This window comes from Triturus cristatus, chromosome 3_2 (genome assembly GCF_964204655.1).
Source record: "Triturus cristatus chromosome 3_2, aTriCri1.1, whole genome shotgun sequence".
Classification (NCBI taxonomy): Eukaryota; Metazoa; Chordata; class Amphibia; order Caudata; family Salamandridae; genus Triturus; species Triturus cristatus.
In genome coordinates this window covers 926,069,578-926,084,693 of record NC_140584.1, presented here as the reverse complement: position 1 = coordinate 926,084,693, position 15,116 = coordinate 926,069,578, and the positions used below count along the sequence as shown (strand labels likewise).

Here is a 15,116-nt window from a genome sequence, read left to right as displayed (position 1 = left end):
GCATTGTTAAAGACTCACCACCCAACTTGTAACAATGTCAAACTACCTTTCCAGGATCTCTACCTAACCCTTCTATCTTATTTCTGGATACAATGACTTAGGTTTCCTTCATAATCCCTAAATAATCATCCTTGGACAGTGTATCCTACCCTTTTTTTGGGCCTGTGCAAGTTCTATCCAATAATACCCCTCTCTCAGTTCTCCGTGTTATTGAGAACATCCTCTCCTCACTTAGTGCTATCAAATTTAGAACTCAATTAGATACTCCCCATCTCTAGCAGCAGATACTATCTGCCCGGACTCATTAGATCTTTGCAACATATTCCTCAGTACAACCACAGGGCTGAACCTTTGGAAACAGCCACCAATCCTGCCGTTACCCATGATGCCTGCTGCAGATTACACTTTTCCCAGAAATTATCACACCGTTTCTCTGTACACTTACAATATGAACATTCTGGAACAAAAATCAACTGTTCTGAAATAAAAAAGTACATTCTCAGCTAGGTCCTAACCATTCTGGTTTCTGCCCAGAGCACACCACTGAAACTGCCTTGCTGACCATGGCGGATGACCTGATTGATACTGGAGCAGCATGACAACTACCCTGATTCTACTTGATCTCCCTGCAGCCTTGGACATAGTTTCGCATACAATTTTTTAGTAAGCCCTTGCTCGATTGAAATCATTTAGTTCTGACGAGAACTCCGTTCATTACATTATTGTCCTTAAGATACTCTTCTGTGCCAGTTACCTGCGAGGGACCAAAGTGCTCTTCACAAAACCTCACTAGCTTCAATATCTACATCACCCTCATATCAACTACTGTAAAATCCTTTGGCTTCAATACAATTTCAATGACTGCATGACTTCAGTCACTGACTGGATAAATAATAAATGTCACAAGCTTAACAGTGACAAAATCCTCATCCTTGATATTCAGTCCTCCATCTGGTTCTTGTTTTGATGGTGTTCAGAACTTGGCACTACCCTCATCCCTAATCCCTCAACAAAAAATCCAAGTTTTCTATTTCATTGCCATTTCTTTTTAAAAACAAACTGAATTGCACCCAGGTTTTCAGCTTTTGAGGATACTAAGAAATGTTATCCCTCTCCCTTCACCAAAGACTGTTGTCCAGTCCCTAACTCTCTCTCCTCGACTCCAGGAACTCACTCTACATGGGTAACCAAGCACACCACTTTCAGTCCAAAAGTTATTCAAAATGCTGCCGCTTTTATTTTGAATCTTCCCAACCAACCCCCTGTAGCTCTATTACAATTTTCAGGAAACTACACTGGCTCCCTATCCACCAACATTCGCTATTTAAATCTGTATGCTTAGTTCATCAGGCCCTCAACAATGCTAGACCCATCTATATAAGGGTTAGGTTTTCCTCGTTGTACAAGCTACTTACTTTTGGTAACGATATATCGGATAGAGACGATTCTAGCCGCAGATTCCTTCACGTAGAATTATCCCCAGGCATGAGTCTGGACTCGGAAAACTTTCTTGCCCAGCATCCCTGCGCGACAGGGGGGGGGGGGGGGGGGGCGGGAGACTGCATCACGCGACACCACCCAGGCATCGTCCACGCATGTGACGTCAGCGAGGTCACATAAGACCCACCTCGGCGCGCCCAAGTCAATTTTCTTCGGAGAACTTTTCCGCGCCACAACGTGGCGCCAGCAGACAAACCTGTGACAGTATAAGAACAGTGTGCGAAAGAGCAGAAAAAAATGGATGGTGAGGAACACCACCATAAAGAACAGTGCCTGGCACTGCAGTACCCAACAGGCAGGAAAAGAATAAGAAACAGAGCAGCAACCCTGCTAGTACAAAGACATATGTAAAAATGAAAAACACACAATGTATAAGGTAGCAACAATTCGAAACCAACTAGTTACAGATGGGGCACAAAATAATTTTGGACGAAAACCCTCACTCACCCGAGGGTGACATGCTTCATCATTGGGTTCCTCCAACACATGGGGACCGCAAGGTACCCCATGTGGGCTACAACTTAACCCCTAATGGGAAGGAGCTGGAGTGCAAAGCACGTATCAAGTCTCTCACCTCTAAGGTAAGGAGGGGCAGAGTGCAGAAAATAATAATAAGTGGCGATTAAAAACTACCTACTCAGGGGCACCAATTTTTTATTCTTCCTCCCAAAAAGTGGTAGTATTTAAAAAGGAAATGAAGAGGGGTTAAATATATATACCCTCGTTCTAATTAGGTCGACATGTTTCAGCCATGATGACAACTAAGTTCAGGGCTTTCTTCAGGACCTATGGACCTAAGTCACTCTGCTAACACAAAAGTGCAAAAAATGATTATTTATAAAGTTTCCATTGCTAAAGCCACAATACTTGACCAATCGTGTCAGTCCTCTGTAGTCGATAGTCAAAGGGCTCTATATATAGTTTAAGGTCATCCCACTCAACCGTCAGAGTCACTCACCTCTGTCGGTTTCTCAAAATACCGACCGGGTCCTCTGGTGTGCCTCTGGCGGGAGCACACCGGAGGACCAAAACTATTTTGTGCCCCATCTGTAACTAGTTGGTTTCGAATTGTTGCTACCTTATACATTGTGTGTTTTTTCATTTTCTGGTAGAGGTATTTGGTGGCATTATTCTACCTCTGACCCTCCTGTGTGAGATACACATATGTAAAAATGTCACAATGACATGCAATAAGACTACAACCCCAACCAAAGACAAGGAAGGGGAACCAGTCGGGGACACACAGGGAACGACAAAACTCCAGGACATCCCCATCACAGTGTGACAACGCCCATCAGGAACAAGGGCAGAGGCACAGCCAAAAGACCCCAACCTCAAGGATCACAAAGAGCCAGAAGTACCAACAAACCTATCCTCCCATGTGACATCGGGGAGGAAACAGGGACAGCCTGACAGAAAGAGGGAAAGAATGTACTCATAGAAGACACAGCCACCCACAGGGAAGCGAGTGCAAAATACCAAATCACAAGCCCTCGCAGAACGGGGAGGCAGGGCGGGCCGTGAAGGAATGTACGGCTAGAATGGTCTCTACCAGATACATTGTTACCGAAGGTAAGTAACTCGTACATCTGATAGAGACTACCAGACGCAGATTCCTTAACGTAGAATAGATACCCAAGCCATACCCAAGGGGAAGGAGGGTCTACGAGAGGACCCCACCCACCTGGGCATAACAGAAGACCGCACGGGGGCAGAGTCCGAAAACAGGATGAGGAGCCCCGTCTCCCAGGCAAAGGGAAACGAAAAGAAGATAGCCTGTCCTCATTCAGCAGAGGATACAAGGCAGGGCACAAAGAGGCCAAACACCCCACGCCCCCATGAGGCAACAAAACCTCCACCCAAGGCCAAGGCAAGGAAAGGAGCACCGAAGGAGAAGAGAGAATCCAAGGAGAAGAGGCAGAGCAAAGGCAAGCCCAGACAGGATGGCGCCAGCAGCAAGAAGGAGGCGGAAGCCGATAAGGGGAACTCAAGGTCACCCAAAAAGAATCGTCTAACGTCCCGCAGGGACAAGCAGCGCCCGCAAGAGGGTCCAGAAGGCAGGCACCATCTCCCCCCACAGGAAGAAGAGGTAGAACCGAGTGCAAGGCCCACTGGAAGCAGCGTGGAAGGCAGGATGACAGTCCCACTAAAGCCCCAAGAAGGCACAACAGTGCAGAAAGAACAAGAGGGTGGCACTGGTAAGCTCCGCCAGGGACACCACAGAACGAAACACTCAAAGCAAAAAGGCGAAGAAGGTTGCATCCTCAACATACCATAACGCCACGAACAGCAGAAGCCCGCAGGAGACCACAACTCCCCAGCACATACCAGGGCTATATAACAGTCAATCCAGCCCCACATAGGGCATGTCATGTCCCAAGACATGGGAACCTCTTAGGAGGAAACGTCCGGAGCAGAGGACAACAAAAAAGACCTGCGGCAAAAAACCCACAGGAGGCCTATCAAGCAGCCAGATGGGAAACGCAGAAGGCCCAAACTCAGGCCCAGCATGGTGTAAAAAATCCAAAGGAAAAACACACAGTCAAAAAGGGCTGGCCAGCAGCCAACAGAACCACAGCCTCAGCAAGGAAGACTCAAGTGGCCATGAACCACACAGAACAGACAACCGGGGCGACCCGCCCCAACGGAAGAACAGCTCCAAGAACCAGATCAACACGCAGGTCACTGAGGAGGAGGAGGAGGGGGAGGAGGAGGAGGGCAAAGCCCCGCCAAGAACCTCTGGACGGCTGGCTCCACAGGGGCATGGAACAAAAGAGCACCATCGAAGGGAAGGTCCACCAGCTGTTCTCAAACATTCTCCGGGAACACACTGTCCCGAAGCCAGGCATGGCGACGAAGGGCAACCGAAGAAGCCATGGCACGACCCCGCACCTCCGAGATGTCCAGTGCGGAGCGAAGGATAAACGCCGCCAGCTCCCGACTATCCAAGACATGGTGTCTCAAATCCACACAAGCACCCTCCTGAGAAGTGGCAGACATAAGGGACTCCGCCGAGTCCCACAAGTAAGAAGTTGCCCTAGCCAAAACACAGTGTGTTAAGGACCCGCAGAGCCGCACTGGTCGAGGCAAACATATTGCACCCCCAGGAGTCCAGCCAGCGGGCCTCCCGTGACGGGGGAGACAACAGCAGAGGAAAAGCAGACTGCAAAAGGGGGCCTCTGGCCGAAAGGTGAAGAGAAAGGCACACTGGATCATGCGGTGCCGGATGGTGGCAGTGCAGAAGGTGCTGGGGCACCGGGTCCCCCGTAGCGGGGCAGCCCCAAGTCCCCAAGAGAGAAGAATGGAGTGAACCCTCGAAGGGAAGCAACAGTTCCCTACCACTAGAGCCCTGATGGAGAACCTCCAGAAGATGATCTGCGGGGAAATGGGTAGCTGGATCATCCATGCGCAAAATTCCCACAGCCGAGGAAACAGCGCGGGCGAAAGCCGCACCTGCCTCCGTAGGGCCCCGCGGAGGGGAAAGCAGCTCCTCGTTAGGTGACGGCTGCAAGCTAAGGCGGCCATCCCCCAAGCCAACCGGAGGAAGGAAGGGACAAGGTCGGAAAGGAAGGAAGAGGGACCAAGGAGTGGGGGGACCTGCGGCTCCTCAGGTGAAGACCGTGGTCGTGGAGACTGCGAGGAGCCGCCTTTAGATGACGTTGGGGGAAAAAGCCACGACACAGCGGCCCGTCTCCGGCGAGGATGACACCAGCAACTGCCGAACCTCTGGAGAAGAGGAGGCGTCCATAGAAGAGCCTACGACCCGACGTCGGCCCGGCGCCGTAGAGTCCGCAACCTGAGGCAGGACAGTCGTCGACCGGCGCTGGAGGAGATGCCGGGGCGACCTCCGACAGCACACGGCGCAGGAGACCTGAGCTGGGCCGGAGCCGGGGTGGTGAAGGGGCGGCGCCAGAACGGCGGCGACCTGACCTCCGACGAGGCAACCGCCTGCATGGAGGGACGAGAAGGGCTCGGGGAGGGACGAGGAGTACCCCACCAGCCGCAACCTGTGACAGGGCGAGATGGGCCCTCCGCCGACCCCTGTGGCGCCGCCACTGCCAACAGCTGCCGGCGCCGTAGCGGCGTCACCTCGGCCTTGGACAAGGCCGCCGCCTGTCCAGAGGACGTCTCGGGGGTGCGACCCGAGCCCCGGCGACCTCCCGCGACACCACAGGGACTACCGCGGGAGTTTGCGGCGAAGCAGAGGCGCCATGTTCCGAAGGAGGGACCCCCGAAGGGCTGCACCCCAACGACACCACATCCTCCGAGCCTAGATCCGAACCAGTCGGCGCCGGGGCCGAAGCTGCAGGCGACGCCGCGCAGGGTTGCTGGGCAAGAAAGATTTCCGGGTCCAGACTCACGTCTGGGGACAATTCTACATGAAGGAATCTGCGGCTAGTAGTCTCTATCAGATACTTTCATTCACAGACTCTCCACTCTGCCACAGCCAACCATGTTGTTCCATATTACATGCAATGTAGATTTGTAGAGCGCAGAGAAGGAGCGGGCAACCTAAGAAGGTTCAGTTGAAGAGTCGGCATCAAACGCAGGTGCACTGACAGCCACTTGGCTACCTGATATTGTAATTATCTCCCTCTTTCCATTCTAATTATCTCTATAAGGCTTCTAGATATCACAGATTGCCTTTTCAAGGAAAAATCAGAAAACTAGGGTTTTTCAACTGGACCAATCCACCTGCTACAACCTCTTCCTTCCAGTACCAGGACACCCTCCTTGGAAACAAATCTGAATTAATTCATACATGCTGTAAAGTAAGCTGTTTTATTTTGCTACTGTTGAGAGATATATGACCTGCTTTCATCAGAGCTAGTCTGTCTAAGCCTTTCCATGCCAACTAAAATTAAAAAAATACAAACTAAAATAAGATGGGGACAGTTTGCTACAATTTTGTATTCGACTATTCTGGGTCTGTCTGGGAGTAGTGAGAAGGCTACACTCTGGGATAAACACTTAGTGCAGGGTAAGAGTAGAAGGAAATGTATTGGACACATACTGCACTTGGTAGTTCAACAAGCCTTTCGGCGATGCTTGCCTGAATTCATAAAATGTTAGCTAAATGTTAAAATAAACAGCAGCCCTAAGACTTAAATGTCTTATTGGCTATGCAATTAAAGAATGTACGGTAGCAGGCTCCAAATATTGACAGATACCCTTTAAAAATTCCACACACAAATTATATAATCACCTGCTAAAGATCATGCAAGCACTGTCGAAATGCCAATTGTGTAGGTCATACGAGCAACCACCATATACCGGTAGCATGCTTTCGCTGCGGTCTAAATTTTTACCTTCAGGAAATTTTTCACACGCTCAGGATCATAGCAATTGCTTTCTCTGCAAATACGTTCCACCTCCTTAATTTGGCCAGTCTTGCAGGCAGCTTGGATGTATTTGAAGTGTACATCAGGGTCCTGGCTGAAGTTAACAATGGATCCCAAGAAATAAAACAGACCTAAAACAGGGGAAATCAAAATATAGACCTAAATAAGATGTTCAAAGAAAAACTAATTATTTTGACAGAGAAATGCTGCTGACAACTTCTATAAGCAAACATGGGGGCATTTAAATTACAAATGTAATTCTCTTAGTGAAGGATACTTAAGCAATCACAGCAGGCAAATGTAACCGAATGGAGGTGTAGGCAAGGCCTGACTAAAAGATGAGGGAGGTAATAGATATGTCTTCTACGGAATGTGTCAGAGCGTGAATATGTTTTGGAAGGCAACAGTGCACACAATGCTGCCAATTGGCCGTTGGTAGCAGGTCTGCATGCCTCACAAAGAATGGACATATATTCTTCTTCAAAAAATTTGAGATAACCAAACTCAGGAGCCAGATTACAACATTGAGCTGCTGCGGACTGGGGGTGCTTGAGTTCTCCGTTGTTTTGCGTGAGAAGGTCTGGGCTGTAGTCAAGCTTCTTGTGAGGAACAAGGGCGAGATCTAGCAGAGTGAACTACTGTAGGAAGCTGGCTCTGTATGGATAATGTTACTTACCCAGTAAGTATCTGTTCTTGGCATGTAGAGCTGTAGATTCACCTGTTTTGCATACTCCTGCCATATAGTGTTGGGTCTGGATGTTTGCAATTTGTTTTTCTTCGAAGAAGTCTTTCCAGTCACAAGGTAAGGGGACTCCTCCTTTCAGTGATAGTGCGCATGGGCATGGACTCCATTTTTAGATTTTTTTCCCCGCAGAGGGCGAGAATGGAGTTAGTAAGTGTAGAACAGAGATGTCCATGCGTATGTTAGTAAACTGAGAACTGCAACAACGAGAGGAGACCAGGGAGACCGGTGGGTGAATGTGAATCTACAGCTCTACATGCCAAGAACAGATGCTTACTGGGTAAGAAACATTATCCGTTCGAGGAATGAGAGCTATAGATCACATGGTTTGCTTAGACTATAAAGCAGTATGCTGCCAGAGTGTTGGCTAAGCTGTAGTTGTCTAACAGTGTTTTAAGTACTGACTGGCCTAACATTAGCTTGTTGCCTCGGTAACACATCTACACAATGTTTGGTGAATGTGTGAGGTGTAGACCATGTTGCTGCCTTACAGATGTCAGCTAGGGGAATATTCCCCAAGAAGGCTATAGTAGCCCCTATTTTGCGAGTGGAAATCGCTCCAGGGGGTATTAAAGTTCTTTTTGCTTTCGCATAACACGTCTGGATACATTTTACAATCCATCTTGTAATGCCCGATTTAGATATGGGATTGACATAGTTTGATGGAGCAAAAGCAATTGTTTCTTTGTTTTGCGAAATTCTTTTGTTCTTTCAACATAATATAGTACAGCTCTTCTAATATCAAGGGTGAGTAGAGCTCGTTCTGCTACAGAATCAGGTTGAGGAAAGAACAAAAGGTAACAACCGTCTGATTGATATGAAAGGCAGAAACTACTTTAGGGAGAAATTTAGGATTGGTGTGAAGAATCACTGTCTCTATGAAGCTGAAAGAAGGGCTCTTGTATAGTTAATGTCTGGAGATCATCAACTCTCCTCAGTGAAGTTATTGCAATGAGGAAAGCAAATTTCCATGAGCGGAATTGTAATTGGCACCTATGCATTGGTTCAAATAGTGGACTCACTAGCCTTGTAAGGACTATGTTTAGGTTCCACACTGGTGCAGGTGGGACTCTTGGTGGTATCACTCTTGTAATCCTTCCATAAAGGCTTTAATCACTGGTACTCTGAATAAAGATAAGTGTTGTCTGTCTTGTAAGTATACAACAAAGCTCTGGACACGGGTAAACCTGCCGAACTGGCATCCAAACTCAACAAGGCTGGTCAGACAAGGAACACCCTACTCCTCGCCCCTCCGAGAACTCAAAAACAAAAAAAACTTTAGCACGCTTCTTCTCCGGCAATGCACAAAATCTGGAATGACCTCCCAGCCCATATCAGGACAAACCCCTCCTTTAAAAAACTTCAAAAGCCAGCTCAAAGACCTCTATCTCAGCCGATCTCTTCTGAAGTGATAGCTGCCACACAATCCTAACCCAGTGGAGAATACAGTCATGTTGAGAAGAACACCGACATCACCTACCTCTGGACACGGATCACAAATTAATCCATTTACTATTGTTTTACACTGCTATCCGATGGATACATTTGTCCCCCCTCCCTGAACAGAACTCGTCACGAATCCCTGTGGTTACTACTGTGTTTATATTTTCTCACTTTATGATTGCTACCTGACAAAAGGTTATAAAGCGCTCTGATACCTTCGGGTCTGGCCAGAGCTATATAAAAACCCTTAAAAAAAAAAAAAAAAAAAAACCAAACTATGATTTCAGGAGCCAGATCGCCAGGTTGAGTTCTGTGGGATTTGGATGCCTGATTTCTCCATGGCTCTGAATGAGGAACTGGAGGGGAGATGCAGCTTTTGGTGTGGAACCACTGACAGCTCCAGCAGGTTGGTTTGCCTGGGGTTTCAAACTACCAGTGGAATGAGTGGGAGAGGCGGAAAAGCGTAAGCAAATATCCCTGACCAGTTCATCCATAGGGCATTGCCTTTGGAGAGGGGGTGTGGGAACCTAAAGGCGAAGCTTGGTCATTTTGCGTGTTCTGCTGTGGCAAACAGGTCTATCTGAGGAAATCCCCATTCCTGAAAGTAGGGGAGGAGACCCCGAGGATGAAGTTACCACTCGTGGATTTGCTGCCTCTGTCTGCTGAGAAGATCGGCAATCTGATTGTTTACTCCTGGAAGGTGTTCTGCCAGGAGATAAATCATGTGGTGTAGTGCCCATTTCCAAATGACTTGTGCTAGGCGTGACAGTTGGAGAGTGTGCTCCCCCCCACCTCCCCCTCCCCCCCTGTTTTTGTATATAGTTCATAGCTGTCAAGTTGTCTGTGCGGACTAGGACAGCTTTGCCTACAAGGTGAGTTTGAAAGGCTTGGAGCGCTAGAAACACTGCTAGTAGCTCTAGGTGGTTTATATGGAGTTTTTTGTGCTTTAGACTCCACATGCCTAGGATTGCGTGATCCTGTAAGTGAGCACCCCAACCAGTGAGCCATGCATCGGCTGTTAGCACTGTCTGGAACAGGGTCGATGAAGGACCACCCTTTGGATACATTTTGTGGGTTCCACCATCGCAGAGAGCGATGGGTGCAGCTGTCTACCAACATCAGATCGGTTAATCGACCCTGTGACTGGTTTCACTGACTTGCTAAGCCTTCTTGAAGGGGACACTTGTGAAGTCCTGTATGGGGTATGATTATGATGCAAGACGCCATCATTCCCCCCAGCAGTTGTAAGAAGACTCTGGCTGGTAATGAGTGATTGGGCTGAAACTGAGTGAGAAGAAACTGAATATTGTGAATTCTGGCTGCACTGGGAGAGGCTAGAGCTTTTTGAGTGTCTATGGTGGCTCCCAGATAAAGCTGTGTGTTTGAATGCTGCTGATGGGAATTCAAAGCATTCACTGTAAACTCTAGTTCATGTAGTAGGTGAATTGTGGATTGAGTGTGTTGGAGACACTTCTAGTAAGTGCCGGCTTTGATAAGCCAGTCATCCAGGTAGGGGAAAACGTGTATGTGCAGTCTTCTTAGATGAGCTGCGACTACTGCCAGGCATTTGCTAAATACTCTGGGAGCAGTGGTCACTCCAAACGGGAGTACTTTGAATTGGTAATGTTGACCCGCTATAACAAATCTGAGATATTTGCGTGGAGCGGGGTGAATTGGAATATGGAAATATGCATTCTTAAGTCACCCTGTTGTAAAAGTGGAAGCACTTGTTGAAGTGTCACCAGGTGGAAATATTCTGACAGTAGTGCTTCAGTTCTCTGAGGTCCAGAATAGGTCTTAACGAACCGTCCTTTTTGGGAATTAGAAAATACAGGCAGTAAACACCTGACCCTTGAAATAGCAATGATACTGGTTCTATTGCTCCTTTTAGCAAGAGACTGGATTTCCTGTTTGAGCAGGTGCAAATGTTCTGGTGAAAGGTTTTGAGAATGAGGTGGAATGTTTGGAGGATTGGTGGTAAGCTCCAGGCAAAAACCATGTTGGATAAATCCTAACACCCATTCATCTGTTATAGATTACCAAATGGGGAGGAATTGTAGAAGACGTCCCCCGACAGGTCTTAAATGATCGGGGGGAAGGGGAGTTCTGGAGTGTAGAACTCTTTCCCCTACCGTTGTTTCCGCTTTATCCTCCTCTAAAGAAGCTTCTTGTGGAGAAAGATTGATTGTTGCCTTTATACGAGGAAACATTGGTGTAGGAGGATGTGGCCTTGGACCCCCCACACAGTAAAAGGAGCGACAAAAGGAGCCCCAGTTTGAAGTTGACTGTCTTTTTTCATTTTCTCTAATGACTGATCAACTTCAGGCCAGAAAAGATGCTCTTTATCAAACGGAGTGTCTAAGATGAATTGCTGGACTTCAGGTTTAAAACCGGAAATCCTCAACCAGGCATGTCTAAGTAACACAATAGTGTTAATCTCTCGAGCTGCGGTATCAGCAGTATCCAAGGCAAATCTAATAGAGGAATTAGAAATGAGCTTTCCTTCCTGTATTAAATCTGTGTTTTAGCTTTGTGCTCATCTGGGAGATATTGGAGCAATTGCTCCATTTCGTCCCAGTGCACTCCATCATACCTGGCTAAGAGGGCCTGGGTGTTGGCAGTGCACCAATGATTCATCGCCTAGGCAGCTATTCTTTTGCCAGAGGTGTCTTAATTTTAACTCCTTGCCCAGAGGGGGAGCATTTCCAGAGGTTTGTGAATTAGCACGTTTACGGGCATTAGAGACATCAAGGGAGTCTAAGTGTAACTACCCCTTAATGAAGAATGGATCAGATGGTGCAGGTTTATACTGCTCATCTATTCTGGGGTCAGAATAGGAGCACAAACAGGATCCTTGAAAATGTCATCTGCATGTCTCAGCATGGCTATGAGCATAGGGAGAGTCGGACTAGATCGGTGTGTACTACTCAAAGTTCCAAACAGGAAGTCTTCTTCTAGGTATTCTTAATTGTAGCTGTACCCCGTGATATTGTTCAGCTCCAGCGAGCAGTTCCAAATAACCCAAGTTGTCATCAGGAGGGGAAGGATTTGCAGGGTAATGGTCTGGGTCATTATCTGTAGGTGGATCAATAGTGTAGTCTTTCCCCCCGCCCCGCTTTTGCCTTCTGTAACCCTCCCCGCTCCCGCCTCCCAGCTGCTCCGCCCACCCTTGTCTTGACGTGAATCTGTGCCTGCTTGGTTTAATTATCTTTTTTCTCCCCTTGTTTATCGTATTTTAGCCTGTTCTGTGGTTATTTCTTTTCCCCGTGTTGCTTCCGCCCCGTTTTGCCTTCTGTAACCCTCCCCGCTCCCGCCACCGCCGCCTGTCCCCGCCCCCTTTGCCTTCTGTAACCCTCCCCGCTCCCGCCTCCCAGCTGCTCCGCCCACCCGCGCACTTGGCCTTAAATGGCGACCGTGCGACGCAGGTGAGTGTGACCCACTTGTGGGACACCCCCGCGCCGCACGGCCACCAGCTGCTGCGTGTGCCCCTTGCCTGCCCTCTGCCTCGCTGCTGCTTCGTCCGCCGGCTGCCGCCACTGCAGTTGTTTGGGCCCCTGCCTTGACGTGAATCTGTGCCTGCTTGGTTTAATTATCTTTTTTTCCCCTTGTTTATCGTATTTTTGCTTGCTTTGTGGTTATTTCATTTTCCCCGTGTTGCTCTCCGCCCCGCTTTTGCCTTCTGTAACCCTCCCCGCTCCCGCCTCCCAGCTGCTCCGCCCACCCTTGTCTTGACGTGAATCTGGGCCTGCTTGGTTTAATTATCTTTTTTCTCCCCTTGTTTATCGTATTTTAGCCTGTTCTGTGGTTATTTCCTTTCCCCGTGTTGCTTCCGCCCCGTTTTGCCTTCTGTAACCCTCCCCGCTCCCGCCACCGCCGCCTGTCCCCGCCCCCTTTGCCTTCTGTAACCCCCCCCGCTCCCGCCTCCCAGCTGCTCCGCCCACCCGCGCACTTGGCCTTAATGGCGACCGTGCGACGCAGGTGAGTGTGACCCACTTGTGGGACACCCCCGCGCCGCACGGCCACCAGCTGCTGCGTGTGCCCCTTGCCTGCCCTCTGCCTCGCTGCTGCTTCGTCCGCCGGCTGCCGCCACTGCAGTTGTTTGTGCCCCTGCCTTGACGTGAATCTGTGCCTGCTTGGTTTAATTATCTTTTTTTCCCCTTGTTTATCGTATTTTTGCTTGCTTTGTGGTTATTTCATTTTCCCCGTGTTGCTCTTCGCCCCGCTTTTGCCTTCTGTAACCCTCCCCGCTCCCGCCTCCCAGCTGCTCCGCCCACCCTTGTCTTGACGTGAATCTGTGCCTGCTTGGTTTAATTATCTTTTTTCTCCCCTTGTTTATCGTATTTTAGCCTGTTCTGTGGTTATTTCTTTTCCCCGTGTTGCTTCCGACCCGTTTTGCCTTCTGTAACCCTCCCCGCTCCCGCCACCGCCGCCTGTCCCCGCCCCCTTTGCCTTCTGTAACCCTCCCCGCTCCCGCCTCCCAGCTGCTCCGCCCACCCGCGCACTTGGCCTTAAATGGCGACCGTGCGACGCAGGTGAGTGTGACCCACTTGTGGGACACCCCCGCGCCGCACGGCCACCAGCTGCTGCGTGTGCCCCTTGCCTGCCCTCTGCCTCGCTGCTGCTTCGTCCGCCGGCTGCCGCCACTGCAGTTGTTTGGGCCCCTGCCTTGACGTGAATCTGTGGCTGCTTGGTTTAATTTTCTTTTTTTCCCCTTGTTTATCGTATTTTTGCTTGCTTTGTGGTTATTTCATTTTCCCCGTGTTGCTCTCCGCCCCGCTTTTGCCTTCTGTAACCCTCCCCGCTCCCGCCTCCCAGCTGCTCCGCCCACCCTTGTCTTGACGTGAATCTGTGCCTGCTTGGTTTAATTATCTTTTTTCTCCCCTTGTTTATCGTATTTTAGCCTGTTCTGTGGTTATTTCCTTTCCCCGTGTTGCTTCCGCCCCGTTTTGCCTTCTGTAACCCTCCCCGCTCCCGCCACCGCCGCCTGTCCCCGCCCCCTTTGCCTTCTGTAACCCTCCCCGCCTCCCAGCTGCTCCGCCCACCCGCGCACTTGGCCTTAATGGCGACCGTGCGACGCAGGTGAGTGTGACCCACTTGTGGGACACCCCCGCGCCGCACGGCCACCAGCTGCTGCGTGTGCCCCTTGCCTGCCCTCTGCCTCGCTGCTGCTTCGTCCGCCGGCTGCCGCCACTGCAGTTGTTTGTGCCCCTGCCTTGACGTGAATCTGTGCCTGCTTGGTTTAATTATCTTTTTTTCCCCTTGTTTATCGTATTTTTGCTTGCTTTGTGGTTATTTCATTTTCCCCGTGTTGCTCTCCGCCCCGCTTTTGCCTTCTGTAACCCTCCCCGCTCCCGCCTCCCAGCTGCTCCGCCCACCCTTGTCTTGACGTGAATCTGTGCCTGCTTGGTTTAATTATCTTTTTTCTCCCCTTGTTTATCGTATTTTAGCCTGTTCTGTGGTTATTTCTTTTCCCCGTGTTGCTTCCGCCCCGTTTTGCCTTCTGTAACCCTCCCCGCTCCCGCCACCGCCACCTGTCCCCGCCCCCTTTGCCTTCTGTAACCCTCCCCGCTCCCGCCTCCCAGCTGCTCCGCCCACCCGCGCACTTGGCCTTAAATGGCGACCGTGCGACGCAGGTGAGTGTGACCCACTTGTGGGACACCCCCGCGCCGCACGGCCACCAGCTGCTGCGTGTGCCCCTTGCCTGCCCTCTGCCTCGCTGCTGCTTCGTCCGCCGGCTGCCGCCACTGCAGTTGTTTGTGCCCCTGCCTTGACGTGAATCTGTGCCTGCTTGGTTTAATTATCTTTTTTTTCCCCTTGTTTATCGTATTTTTGCTTGCTTTGTGGTTATTTCATTTTCCCCGTGTTGCTCTCCGCCCCGCTTTTGCCTTCTGTAACCCTCCCCGCTCCCGCCTCCCAGCTGCTCCGCCCACCCTTGTCTTGACGTGAATCTGTGCCTGCTTGGTTTAATTATCTTTTTTCTCCCCTTGTTTATCGTATTTTAGCCTGTTCTGTGGTTATTTCTTTTCCCCGTGTTGCTTCCGCCCCGTTTTGCCTTCTGTAACCCTCCCCGCTCCCGCCACCGCCGCCTG

The 15,116-nt window shown here is 49.9% G+C and overlaps 1 protein-coding gene across 2 annotated transcripts in view; it reads right to left on the bottom strand.

The window, feature by feature from the left end:
* The window catches only part of CLTC (clathrin heavy chain), an 853,725-nt gene that overhangs the window by 400,374 nt on the left and 438,235 nt on the right, over window positions 1–15,116 (bottom strand). For both annotated transcript variants that reach the window (XM_085649401.1, XM_085649400.1), the window contains exon 14: window positions 6,810–6,973. In XM_085649401.1, the coding sequence (XP_085505527.1) occupies window positions 6,810–6,973 (164 nt within the window). The remainder of the gene's footprint in view (window positions 1–6,809; window positions 6,974–15,116) is intronic.